A 13,940-nucleotide genomic window follows, 5' to 3' on the forward strand; every position below is an offset into this window, starting at 1 on the left:
GGCATTTCCTTGTTTTATAAGGTATTGTGAACATATATAGATTAGAGACTGGGTTAATTTCTTAAAATCTCAGATGTGAGAGGAGGTCAGGTAAGTGCTTTCCTTGCATAGATCTCAAAGATGATATGTGTGGAGTAAGTTTCATGTAGGTATTTGGCTAATAACATCTACTAAAGTTACCTGTGCAGTAGAGAGAATGGCTCTAGGTTGCAGCAAAGCATAAAGATGTTTGTTTTTTTCTTTTCTTTCCTGTTTCCCTATGGCTTCTCCAGATTTTTCCACCATGTTCGGAAAGAAGAAGAAAAGGCTTGAAATTTCTGGGCCCTCGAACTTCGAGCATCGGGTTCACACTGGCTTTGACCACCGGGAGCAGAAGTTCACGGGACTGCCTCAGCAGTGGCACAGCTTGCTGGCGGACACGGCAAACAGGCCAAAGCCTATGGTGGATCCCTCATGCATCACTCCAATCCAGCTCGCGCCTATGAAGGTATCCTGCAAAGTCACCTTTGAATTTCCTAACCTACCTTTAATTGCGTGTAACCTTAATGAAGTAATACCAATAGTGGCTGTCCTGGGAGGCAGGCATGGCTGGGGAGCGTGCAAGTAGAGAGGGAGCTGCAAATCCAAATATTTAATACCAGGGCTGCAAGGAAAAATAGTTATATGTATAAAACTTAGATGAATGTCCCAGAAGTGTGTGAGTCACGGGTCTTGCAGGGGCCGTGCCTTCGCACTTCCAGGCTGTAGAAGAAAAAGCTCCCAGTCCCGGCAGAGGCCCAAAACAATGCTCCTCGGCAGCATAAAGCTCCTTGATAATTAATTTAAGAACAGTGCTTTAGGCAAAGGCAGTTTGAAGCAAGAGAGAGGGGAAAGTACACCAAAGGAAAAAAATTAAATTGCTTGTTCAGCCGGGCAAGGAGCTCAGGGAGGGATCTCATTGCCACCCGCCGCTGCCTGGAGGGGGTAATGCAGGTGATGGAGCTGTGCTCCTCGCCAGGTGGTAAAATGAGGGGCAACAGCCCCAGGATGTGGCTTGGGAGGTTCAAGTTGGACAGCTGGGGAAAAAAACTTGGCTCAGTTCTTCCAGTGTAGCCTTGGGCCATGGTGGTCCTTGATGCAGCCATGCATCCCATGAGATCTTCCCAGAAGGCGTGTCCCAGGGACAGGATGCCTGTAACCTGGTACCCATCTTGGCAGTGGCCGTGGGGCTGAGCACAAACAAGCCTGTCTGTGGAGGGACCCGCAGGAGGGGTTTTCTGCATAGAGGGAAGATGTGAATTTGGAAGCAGATTACCCAAATTGCATTTAATTGCATGGCACCGCTCCGAAGGTATAGTTAGACAAGGAAATTGTGTTCAAGAAATTGTGCCTTCACCCTCCAGTTACTTCCCCTATCCGAGACTCAATTACAGCCTATAGAAATGAGCCTCCATAATAGTGCTAGAAAAACCAGGTTAGTTCTAATAGCAACTAAGAGGCATTGACTGTTGTCTGAGAATTTGCTTTTAACTATATTGCAAGATATCATTTTACTGTATATTTATTAAGAATTAACATGCCTTGTTTTGATATAACTTAATTTATGGAGAGAGACTGAGTTGTGGCCACTTTAAAACTAAGAATATTTAAAGTTGCTGAACTAGTTCAGTACAATCATTTAATGTAGATGATTTTTTTGTGTGCACACATGCACCAGCACCTTTAGTTCTGTTGAAAGGTTATTTAGGCACTGAGGATTTCATAACTTCAGTGAGATCTGAAGATTTAAAATACACTTGCAGTTCATGAAGATAGGAACCAAAGGTTCCAAGATCTCTGTTGTTTACAACTTTTCTCTTTTCCACCCAGCAGTTGATAGTTCAGTTAACGCACTTGTGAATGCACTGAGGTGTAGCAGAAGAAGATTGATAATTGTGCCCTGAGTCACAGTATTAAGTCAGGCTGAGGTATTTGGCCAGAGTTAGTTTGTGCCTTGGTTTCTGGTCATACAGCAGCTCTATAGCTCCGCTATCCTGCACTCCTGAATTTATTCTGTTTCATTACTACAGTATTGACTGCCCGTATGGTGTGAGACAGAAGTGTTCCTGCTAATACGTGCTCCTTCGCGACTGTAGAGTAGCACAGATCGTAGAGGTAGACTTTGAGAGCATTATTTTTTGGTTTTGAGACAGAACGAGTGTTTGCTTGCTTTGGGCGAAGCAGAGGAAGGGAAAGACTTTTTCTTCTGTAGGTTTTGCAGCTTTCTCAGCTAGTGGTGTTTGCTTGTTTCTCAGTCTGCAAAGCAGATAGGATCTGATGGTGCATAGTGTATTCCTTTGGGTAAAACCAATACATGATAAATATTCTCACTGCTCCATCTGTATTCAAAGGCAGCAGCAGTGATGACAAAGAGGCAGTGCCCTGGGCTCCCAAATATCCTGGGGGATGTCATTGCCCTGCCTCTGCCTTGGCTGGGATGAAAGGCTTGTAGTGCTTTTGCACGCAGGTGGCAGTGGCTTGTCATGGTAATATCGGCGTTTGAATGCAAACCTGAGCTCACTGTACAAATTCATTCATTTCAAGTACGAGGAGAGACAATAATGGGATTCCCCTTCTCGGTGGTGTTGGTGACCCAGATACCAGCAGAGTGTTGTGTGTTTCAGATGCTAACGCGACTCAATAAAACACAGCAGAAAATTTCATGAGAAATAGAAAGCGTCAGTGTTCTTGATAGGTTTGGGGTGTGGAGATAGGGGGGTTTAAAAAAAAGGCTGATTTTTCACTGAAAACGTCTCTGCATGAAAAATGTGAACCATCTGTGTCTTCCTGTACTTAAAATAGGCTTCATGAAGTCTGAGATCCTGATGCCAGGTCTCTTGGTCCTTGTAGTTCAGTACTTTGTAGTTGTCCCATGTGTACTTGGAGCTCATGGTTTGCGTGTTTGCCCTCAGCACGCAGTAAGCTTGGTCTGTCATTACCGTTACGCTGCACAGGAACTTCAATTTGTTGCCACCCTTTGATTTTTGGAAAGCTTCAGAATCAATAGCTAAGTAAATGCATTGTCCTTAGGCAGCACAACTCATTCTTCATGATTTCTCCAATCTGCTCAAAATATTAGGAAAACAAATGCCAGAATCCTTATTTTGGGGATTTTTGCCAAAAGATCTTAGGATTGGCTTTGTAAAGATGCTCTGTTAAGATGCTTGAATGTCTGCTGCTGTCAGTGGGAGCAGGATGGCACTGAAGACTTGTTAGAATCCCTTCTCATGTTTCCCAGTGCAGTGAACAGCTGAGCATCCTCACTTCTGTCCAAGTTGCTGGAGGAAAAAATGCCATTTGTTTCTGAAGAAACACCACGCTGGGGTTACTCTTCAGTTGTCTGTGCTGGTACATGCATGAAGCCTTTGCTTTTATTGATGCTTTGGGTAGTCTCACCCATCCACACCATCAGCAAGATCAAGGTTCCCAACTTGAGGATGACATGAGTAAGGAGGGAGGTGGCTGTGAGGGTTTGGGTGGCCAAATACATAGAGGCATCAAGAGGACTGAATCCTTCCTGCTGGGAATTTCTCATGCCCTTCTCCGCGAGCACATTGCAGTAAATCCAACCATGCTCATGTGGTGGAATTACACGTTTCCTGAATTTTCTCCCCCATTTTCTTCCCCCAAAAACACAGGATGTAAGGGCATGAGGGCTTTTGCTGCCCCATGGTGTCTGACATGCACTGGGATGAGCATTAGCACAGTGTGGTGATGCAGAGGGGTGGGTGTTCAGCCAGCAAAGGCAGAGTGAGATCCGCAGCTTGACATCAATGCAGTATTGTCAGCAAAATGGAAGGAGCCTTTTCTGTGCTGTGTGGATTGACCTGCCTTAAAAGTAGAGAAAACATCATCCGTTCCATCACTTCACCAAAATGCCCTTGAATGCCCCATGGGTGGGCTGAGATGCACATTAATTTGAGATGCGCATTAATTGTGCCATTAACCTGCGGCAGTTCATTTACCTGGTGTCCTGCAATGCATGGGTGTTGCAGGGCAGAGGGTTTCTGTAGGGGACAGACCACAGGGTTGCTGGCTTTTCTCTCCCTCTTTCATCCTCATGTTTCAGTGGTCTAATCTGTATGTTTAATCTTATTAGTTTTAGTTTTTCTCACTTCTGCCTCTCAAACCTTGACCCTGATCCTGGCAAGTTAACTGTAATTTTTAAAACTTCTCTAAGCTTCTACCGCTATATTTCAGCCTCTGTACTACACAGGGAAAAAATAATCAGAAAATGAGTTACGGGTCATGGCCCTTTTAATAGCTCTGACATGAAAACTAAAGCTTCTGTTTACTGTGCCCGTTGACAGAAGGAAAAGCTGAAATTTCTCTTCCCCATCCTATTTGGCCTCTTAAAGTATTTCCAGCAATGAAATTCAAGCCTCGTTTAAGGTGTCATTTTTTTCCTACATTTACATGCATTCCTTGCTTAGGTGGAGGACACTGAGCATTTGCACAGAGCCATGCACAGCAGTGCTGAGTGGCCAAAGACCTCAAAGAGAGGAGAGGAGCAGGGGTCCTTGTTTGGACTTGAGCAGTCAGAAACGTCCAGCTGTCATTAGATAACCCCAAGCCCTCTCCTCCTGCATGGAATTGCACAGGGGAAATGCCTGACCAGGAAAAGGGGGATTTGGTCAAAGGCTTTGCCTGCTGCTTGGGGGCAGATGGACAAAGTGATGGTTGTCCTGACGTCTCTTCCTTACCCTCCCAGATTTTTACCTCTCCTTGGTAGCTCCTTCTTTATACTTATTCCTCCCACGGTACCTCTCTAGGTGGGACAATCTGAAGTTCTTGCTTGAAGAAGGTTGGCTCCCATCCCACCATGACGCTGTGGACCTACAGCACTGCTCTTTCCGGGACAGGACCTGGAAGGCTGCTGACACCTTGTGGGCCTTCCTTGTAACTACATCATGAAAATTCATGCTTAATAACTCACGTTTTCTAATTACATGCTTTGCAATTGCACGTTGGGCCTGGCGCGTGCTCAGCCAGGAGGAGAGAAGGTGGAGGGGGTGTCTTCAAAAAAGGCAAGAGCCAACACCTTGTAGCATAGGAGATTCTGGGTGAAAGGAAAATGTTTTGCCAGCAAGCATGGTTGAGCAGCGGGACAGCAGCCTGGAGGGACTGTGGAATCTCAGCCTTTGGAGAGGGCAAAATTTGATGGACAATGCCCTTAGCAGCCTGACTGGACTTTGACGTTAGCCCTGCTCTGAGCAGGAGGTTGTGCGGAGGTCCCTTCCAGCCTCAGTTCTTCCATGATTACCTTCATCTACAAGTCAGATTTGCAATTGTCCTGTAAGGCAGCCCCACTTCCAATTTATTTTGGTCACTAAACAGGAATGTGTTTCATGCTGCATGGTGCCCGAAGGAACTACAGGAACATATTTAAGGAGAAGCTTTTTCTTTCAAAGGGATAGTGTTTCACTCTTGAGGGCTATTTGATTTACCACGTTTTGAAGCGACAATACTACCTCAGTTCTTCTCCGTACCCCCGGTACAGACACAATACAAATTTGCCACCTAGTGTCCATGGATGTGCCTTACTGCAACATTCGCTTGCAGTGAGAAGAGCCAAGTTGCCAATTTTGTGTAATCTTGCAGGAAATCTATCACTGTACAAATAAAAATCAGCCACAGTACGAATAAATGCAAGAAGTACACAGCTCAGAAGTTTTCTATAATTTATATCACTAGGTTAATATGTTCTCATACATACTGCGTTGTACAGAGGAAACTTTCGGTTTTATTTCTGATTGTCTGATTTCAGAAAATTATAGGTTTTTACATAAGTCCTTTAGAAGAATATTGCTGCTGCCTGTGAAATGGAGTTCAACAAGAGAGAAAATGCCTGAATGAAAGAATAGGAAGAAATGTTTCAGATGAGTAGTTCATTTTATGGAAAATGCAGCTTCACTGCAAAGAGTGTCAGCTGGAAGAGGATACATTTTGGAGATCAGAAATTGTTTGTTTCAGGTTTTTCTGTCAAAATATTTAAATATTTTGGCTTCAAAGATCAAAGCAGCCTTGGATGTGAAGTGCCCCAGGGAGCAGCCCAGAGCAGGGCTATTACAGTGACTTGTCTTCTGGCACCACTGCGGCGGGAGCTGCCTGTCCCTCTCCACTGATGGACCCTGGGCAGGGAGGTCAGGTGAGGTGAAAAACCGCTCGAGGACAAAAGTTAGGGGAGAAGAGTGCTATTGCTCCAGTAATACTAGTTTCTCCTTTCCTTACACCCTCCTCAGGTCTTCTCCATACCCATGTTCACATACATTCAGTGACATTAATACATCTTCATCTCTGTCAAAAGTACATTAACTGGTGCACGGATTTTTTTACTACAGTGTCACACTGACAACCTAGAGTCATCATAAAATGAAGCCAGGCTTGTCAGTGTTTAAGAGGCATTTGGACAATGCCCTTAATAACATGCTCTAACTTGGTGAGCCCTGAATTGGTCAGGCAGTTGGACTAAATGATCATTGTAGGTCCCTTCCAACTGAGAGAGTTCTGTTCTGTTCTGTTCTATTCTATTCTATTCTATTCTAAGGAAGGACCTCTTCCCTTAACTGATGCATTCTGAGCTATTCTTTTTAGTTCTGAGTTTCTGGCTTTCTGAACAGCAAAGTTCCTGATCGGCTTTTTAGCAGCATCTCTTTCATTTTCATACCATTGCGTTTCACACTGTTGAAGCACTTCATCCAGCCTGACTTGAAATTGTTTTTCTAGAGCCTCATTTGGAGAAGAAAAGAGAGGATCATTATCATTTCAGATTGACTCAAAACACAAAATGTTCCTCAGTTTTTTGGTTCAACTAATGAACCAGAAAATTAATTATTCACATAATTTTTCTGACCAAGATGTTTGTCCCTCATAACAAACTCCTCAGGTTCAGACAGATATTTTTGGAGGGTCTGTCTGCAGCTGAACTGTAGACACCAGCATCAAGGTTTTTACAAGCAGGACCTGTCCATCCTAGAGAAACGTTGAGGTTGCCAGTAAAAAAACCTCTTCCACCACACAGAATAAGTACTGTAAGTGGCAAAACAAGTTTTTTCACATTCCGTCTTATTTCTGTCCTTTAAATGTGCTCAGATGACCCAGGAGTGATGTCTGCAGAAATGTGGTTTTCAGAGGTGGTCCCTCTAGCTAGCACAGATAGCACTGGGTAGGGAACGATGCTTTGATCCACGTTGGACCATGTAGACAAGTTCAGCACTGCACTAAGGCTTTAAGTGCGTCATTTTGCTCCTCTGCCTTGGAGGGGTGATAATTGTTACCTGCTGGTCATGTCCCTCGTTTAAAAGGTCCCTGACATCCCCGAAGGAGCTTGTGCTCCCACTACCCTGCTCCGGCAGACGCTTGGAGGCAGGCTTGCCTCTACACCTGAGTGGTGCCCCTGAGCTCACTGAGCTCTTCCCTGGGCGAGGGTCAGAGTTTGCTGTCTGCAGGGTGGAAATCTAGGGATGTTGTTCAGAAATCCTTCGTCATCTGAGTTAGCTTTGTTCACGCAACAGTTGGCATTGATTTGAATTGGTCAGCTCACCTGAGAAAGGATTTACTTTACCTGGGCCTGCAGCGACAACAGACAATAATACAGATTACAGACTTCTGTGGGTAAAAGTAGTTTACTCCAATATAATTAGTAAAAGAGTGTTTTTAAATGCTGTTTGCATCAGCATTGTGATTTTAAGTAATATTGGCGTTGGAGGAATCTTGCAAGGGCAACCTTTAGTTCTATTAATGAGCGCTTACGTGGGTGAGCAGAACTTTGCAATACGCTAACTAAAGATTGAAAGTAAATTTAGAGTTCATGGTCTACATCTGCTGAGGCAGACTAGCCTGCTTTAGAGCTCAAAAAACACGTTAACCTGTAGGTCTACACATAAAAGGGGCAAACTCTCAGTGTCAGCATTTCAGAAATTGAATGTGGTCTCCTCTGGGAATACCAGACTAGGAATACTCTCCAGGTAGCGCTGTAGAACTTGAAAGAAGCCAGGAATTAGATCCTGAGCAAGGACACTTGTAATCAGGTTCTTTTTTTAACGTGGAAGTTAGTCCCTGAAGATAAATTTATAGGAAACTGTTCCAGTAACTCCTCTCGCTGGCTTGCCTGCCCTGATAAATGAGCCACACTCCCAGCTTGCTGCCTGGAGATGGGGGTCTCTGGCTCCATCACTGCTACCATAGCTGTTGTTTCCTTCCTGTTCATTTAGCCAAGCTTTTTGCCTCCAAAACTTTCCCTCCACTGACCCATAAGATCTCGGGGGCCAGAAGCAGGATTTTGGGCAAGTGGAGGTGGTGCTTCGGGGCGGCTGCTGCGGCGGTAGGGTCCTTCTGGTTTCTGTACTGTGGCAGCGATCCCCCAGAGCAAAGTGTGGAAAATAAATGGTGAAGTGTAAGCAGTAAATGCGTTCTCCAGTAAACATGTGGGAAGGCTGAATGTGTTTTACCAAGCTTCAGTCAAATAGTCCAGCGAGCTCTGGCTTGGCTCAGCTAAGAAAGCTGATGGAGCAAAACACCCCGGGAGGTTTCTTATTTCCATGGACTGGCTGAACCTCCAATAGTGCTGCAGAGGTCACTTTATATATAAAGTTGCACTGATGTTCGAAAATCTCAGCTCTTTCTGTCGGTGGCCAGAAGTGGGAAACACTAGGTGGCAGCAAGAAATCTCTGGAAATTCATCTCCCTGCATGTCAAAAGCGGACCCAGGCAGCAGAAGTAATGAGAAATCTGCTTGGCCATTTGTTCAAGGTAGACGTTTTAGCCCACTTCGTAACAGGTCTATGGAGGGGATTTCCGTATAAAACTGGTCACGCAGTATTTGCACACTACATTGGCACTAGGACAGTGTTTGCTACTTCCATGTCCATTTAACCATGCAATGACAATAATCATTCAGCAACTACATATTCTGCACATCTCCATGATGCATTTGTTCCTAGATCTGCTTGTTTTGGTCCATTGTAGTCCAGAACATAAACCATACTGGTTATAGAGTCCCATTAAATTATATTCTATATTATAACCAAACAGCCAAATCTATTCAATCCCAGCAGAGTTTAGCTCATAAAGAGTACTAGGATCAGGGGGAAAATAATGTTGCCAAGCAGCTCACTTACCTGTGGAGCCAAAGCTCCAGTGTAAATGTGTTTTTTTCTGTCTCTTGCTCTGACATGATTAGATCTGGGCTTTGGTGGCTCTCTAGGAATTTGAAAGTGCTTTACTGCTCTTTCTTTCTTGTCTTCCCCTTCACACAGGATCCAATTACACTAGACAAGTGCTGTGTATTATGGGGGAGTAATGCTGACTTGCCTGCAGAGACTTTTAAAAGCCTTTTCTGTTGTCTGTGGGATGAACTGTGTGGCCCAGAAAAAATAAGGGCATTTCAGATACAGGTCTTTGGAGAGAGAAAAGTGAACAGAAGAGAAGCATTTAGGATTAGGATTTGTGCTTTTTAATTGCCAAGATCAGATCCACCAGGCTTTAGTTAGCTATCAGGATCACACAGTTAAAAGGATAGCAAGAGATTGAATTTTACTGAATTTTACAGTTTTGTAGTCTGAACAAAACGGTAATTGCTATCTGTGTCCTAGTTTGCATTTAATAATTCCCACCAAGCATAGTGCAAGTGAAGATGTTTGCTGCTAAGACTTATGCTTCCATATGAAGTAGCACTTTCCAGGAGCGCTGGCATATATAGGCATAGAAAAGTGGTTTAAACATGCCGGCTTTTATGAACCACCCCAGGAAAACACTCTGGGGCAGGAGATCGGGTCTGACTCCCATCCCACACCCCAGGCCGGGGGGAGCAGCCCTATTTCTCTCTTAGTAGCAGCAGCTGCACGGTCCTTCTCCTTCCTGACTTTCCGTGCTGTCCATCGGGGTTGGAGGAAGGGGAGGGAGCAGCACTTTGTCGGACAGATTAATTTATTAAGTGTGTCAGGACCAATCTGCCGCTGGGGACGGAGTGCACTTGGCAGCGGCGCAGCCTAGCAAATCGAATCAAATTGAGATTACCCTAGAAATGTTTCAGCAGTTTCTTGTAAATGAGATATTGTGGTGCTGTGCTGGGCATCGCCCCTGCGAGTAACTCTGCTATGAAGCATCCTCTGAAATCTTCTGCCTCGGTTTGTTCCCGTTGAGAAGGTGTTTGATTTACACTTGTCGTTTACAAGAGTGCATAATTAAAACATCAGCTCAGGAAGCTCCTCATGTCTTCCCTCTCACCTGCCTTGTAGATTTGACCTAACCATTAGACTTCTGCACAGGGGCACTCTTTGCTCTATGTCCACGTTTGCAGGTGAAAATCACTCAGTGGGAGTTAGTACCACTTTCATTCCCATTGCTGCACTTCCCATTTAATAGTTGTCCTTGAAAAGGAAGACTAGTATACTTCCTTGGAAGAAAAAATACTGCAGTTTACAATGCGTATGAAATTATTTTGTGTTTTTATTTTGCTAATACAAATTCCTGAATTCCCTCAAATCAGGGTGAGCTTTCAGGAAGGAAGGAGCCCATAATACTCAGAGACATTAATCAGAATAAAAAGCACACCTTACATGTGTATGGCCAGCAACGCACAATTTTAATGAAGTATCTTGAAACTTCCTCACTGTTTTTAAGGCCATGGGACTGAAGCGTTTTTCATCACGGCACTGGCTGCAGGGTGATTTCTCCTGCTGTACCTTGACGGTCCCTTCCCTGCCAGCATGGCCAGTGCACCGCACACATCATCCCACCCTTCCTCGGTCTGTTAATCCCAGATACGCAGGGCTGTGATTGCAGTGACTGTCTCGACCCTGAGCGGTATTTTGCTGGGCTTGTGGGAGACGAGCCCCATTGATCTGCAAAATGCCGGCTGCACGGCGCTTGGGACTGAGGCACTCATCAGCATCTTCTTCTGCTCGCTGCCTTCGCCTGATGATTTATGAAGTGGGAAGGTAATTCACAACCCTGCACCGCGGCTTGCAGAGCACAAGGAGCTTCTCGAGCTGGCCTCCGAACGCTCTGAAACAGAAATGTTGACTTTGTCTTCAAGCATCTGCCATATATAAAGCCTCCTTCGCTGTGGCGAATCACAGCAAAAAGCAATACAGTTTAAATTGTTTCTTCTAAATTATCAGACTGTCAAAATCCTCATTTTAATTAAAAGCGGGGAGATGACCGTGACCACAGCAGAGTGACCCAAGAGCCTCTGCCCTCCTAAGCAAGTGCCCTACTGCCAGAGCTGTCAGATGAAGGCAATTACTTCCCTAGCATAAAATTTTATCACACTGGAATTTACTTAAGTATTTCAGAAAGCTCAATCAAACTGCAGACAGAAATCTTTCACTGAGAAAAAAGCACCGGGATCATTAATTGGGTTAATGCTCCATCAGCCTTGCATTTGTTAATGGGCATGTTCAGGGCACGAGGGGAGCCTTGTCTGGGGAAATGTCATCTGAGCTACAAAGACGGTTTACGCTGTGGTGCGACTTCATGAATTACAGACTGTCCCTCTCTTCAGGATTTTTTTAATTGGCATTGTTGGTCGAGAGCAAACAGCAGTCTCCATGGCGGCAGTCGGTACCCCTGTACCGCGGTGGTCATTGCAATAAACACACGTGATGGTGAGCGAGGCTGAAGTGGTGGGGTGCTGTCTTCTACACCACCCACCTACTGCAGGGCTCCTCTCCCCATGAAAATCCCACCCCAACACCTTTCTGGCCCCTAGGATAAAATCTGCGATGGGGTCGTGCGCCTTGGTTGTAGAAAGACTTTTTTAATGCATATCAGCCCTGGAAAGACTCGCACGATGTTGTGCCCCACCGGTTCCCAGCACTGATCACGTACAGATGTAAAATACTCATTCTGTGCCATAGAAGCAGTGTCGGTGGGTGCCTTGGCGTCGGCACTGCGTGGGAGACCCACGGATCCCGTGAGGCGCAGCGGTAGGTTATCACAGCTGAAGTATTTGGCGAGGTGGTGGTTGAGTGTTTGTTTACTGCTTGCATTTCTCCTGCCTTTGTTGAGAAAAGCGGGTTTTTATTTTCCTCACTCCTCCCCCACATAAAAACCCAGAAAAATATAACAGTCTAGGCTGCAAATATTAGATGTAAGGACAACTGGCGGATAAAACGTTAAGGATGATGACGATTGTCTTGTGGCTGCAGACAGGGCTTCAGCCATGTGGGCTGGCCCCAAGCCCCTGTAGGGTCCTCTCGTTACCTCACCTCCCTGCGGTTTCTCCGCTGGTGTGAGCGCTTGCACCAAGTTCAAAGCGACGGGCAGCAGAGTCAGTTCACACCTGGTTTAAGATGCATTTTTGCAGTGCTTTTTGCTTAGAAGGTGGTGATGCCGGAACTGAAAGAGGCATCAGGATTGCCACCACGCCTTGCTTCATCTCCTGTTCCCTGCACCTGCATCGTGGCTGAGGGTGAAGAACTGTAGTGCGGAAGGCATCATTCCCACGTGTCTCCTGTAGCACATCAGTACTCCAGGCACAAGCCAGTTCCCAAGCCCAGATTGCTGAGGTACCCATTAGGGATGCTGGAGCTTTATTGCTTTATATTAACTGCCCTTAACTCTGTCATTTTTATTTGGACATAAACCTGTTCAAGTCACACACAGCCCTGCCCGCGGCACACATTAGTCCTGGAGCTGTGACATGTCACGAGTTTCCAGTCTGCTCCTGTCTTGGTGTTATAAGACTGAAAAACAGAGTTGTGTTTCTCGGAGGGAAGGATTTCTGTCATCTGGCCCAAACATCCCAAACTTTGCTTTGTGTTTTTTAGCTGCCTCTGAAGTCAGCCCAGCCGGAAAGCTGTGGGGTGCTGCCACTGCAGGGTTCCCCCATAACCGCCACGGGATGCTGCATGGTGCAGAAACCATGCCAGCGGTTGCTGGACCACAGCTATACCTCAGTAAATCTTGTTGAATCTGCTTTACAACTTCCTTGGGGGGAAAAAAGAAAATTGCACTAGCACAGAGGCACTGGCAGATGATGTGGCTTTGAAAGGAGGGGAGTAAGATACCTGCTCCTGCTGGTGTTCATCAGCAGGGCTGGCCGCAGGCTTTCCGAGGCAGTGGTCTTTTTCTTTTCCTGCCAGAAAATGTTAATTTGGCAAAATAGGGAAGTTTGACATTGATAGATGGATTTTATACAAAATGCGGCCAAAAACCTACACAGGCTTTGGTGTGGTTTGATACAGCTTTTTGGCTTAGCCAGGTCCACTCTGTGCACTGTCGTGCCGAAACGATTGCCATCGGCCTTAGGAAAATGCAGCACTATTAAGAGGGCAGTTAAAATTCCTGCAGTTAGTGTTTTTGAGGAATTTCATCTTACGGGACATTTTGCTTTTTCATTCCGTCTTGGGATAAAAGAAAATTTTGAAGTGTCTTAAGTCCTATGAAATAGAAATTCTGTGGGTTTGAGATTTGTCCATTCCTCTCCCTGTGAAGTGCTTGTATAACTCATCAGTCAGAAGTAAACTAACTTTCTCACGCAAACTAAAACTTTTAAGTCACATTTCACTCTCATTTGTTGTGTGTCTGAGAGATCTGTGTATACATATTACATATAAAATTGCACGTACCTGATGTGTTTTAAGTAGACGCAGAATTATTATTTTTGACATTTAATATTCTCTAATAGCATTTCAAATGACATATAACAACCATGTTTGTGTATTTAAAAAAAAAAGAAGGAAAAGTTACTAGAATGTAGATATTTCAGTGGAATTTTAAAACCAAATGTTTTGTTAAAGTTACTATATTTTAAAATGTCAAAAGAATTACCGGTGAATGTGATTATAATGAAATGTTGCTCTTGTTGTTATGGCAACTAACTTTTAAAACTGCTGTGAAGGGTGAGAAATTACACAGTGCCGTTTTGGTTAGCCTTTTTTTATAGTTTTCCATCATTTTACTTTTGAAGAATTTTA

General features: G+C 44.8%; 1 protein-coding gene across 1 annotated transcript in view; it reads left to right on the plus strand.

Annotated features, from left to right (window-relative positions):
• The first annotated feature begins 280 nt into the window (after positions 1 to 280).
• The window catches only part of PAK5 (p21 (RAC1) activated kinase 5), a 39,096-nt gene continuing 25,436 nt past the window's right edge, over positions 281 to 13,940 (plus strand). Inside the window, exon 1 of the mRNA XM_059828521.1 lies at positions 281 to 487. Coding sequence (XP_059684504.1) covers positions 284 to 487 — 204 coding nt within the window. The 5' untranslated portion in view covers positions 281 to 283. The remainder of the gene's footprint in view (positions 488 to 13,940) is intronic.

The sequence above is a fragment of the Gavia stellata genome, chromosome 23 (genome assembly GCF_030936135.1).
Source record: "Gavia stellata isolate bGavSte3 chromosome 23, bGavSte3.hap2, whole genome shotgun sequence".
NCBI classification, from domain to species: Eukaryota; Metazoa; Chordata; class Aves; order Gaviiformes; family Gaviidae; genus Gavia; species Gavia stellata.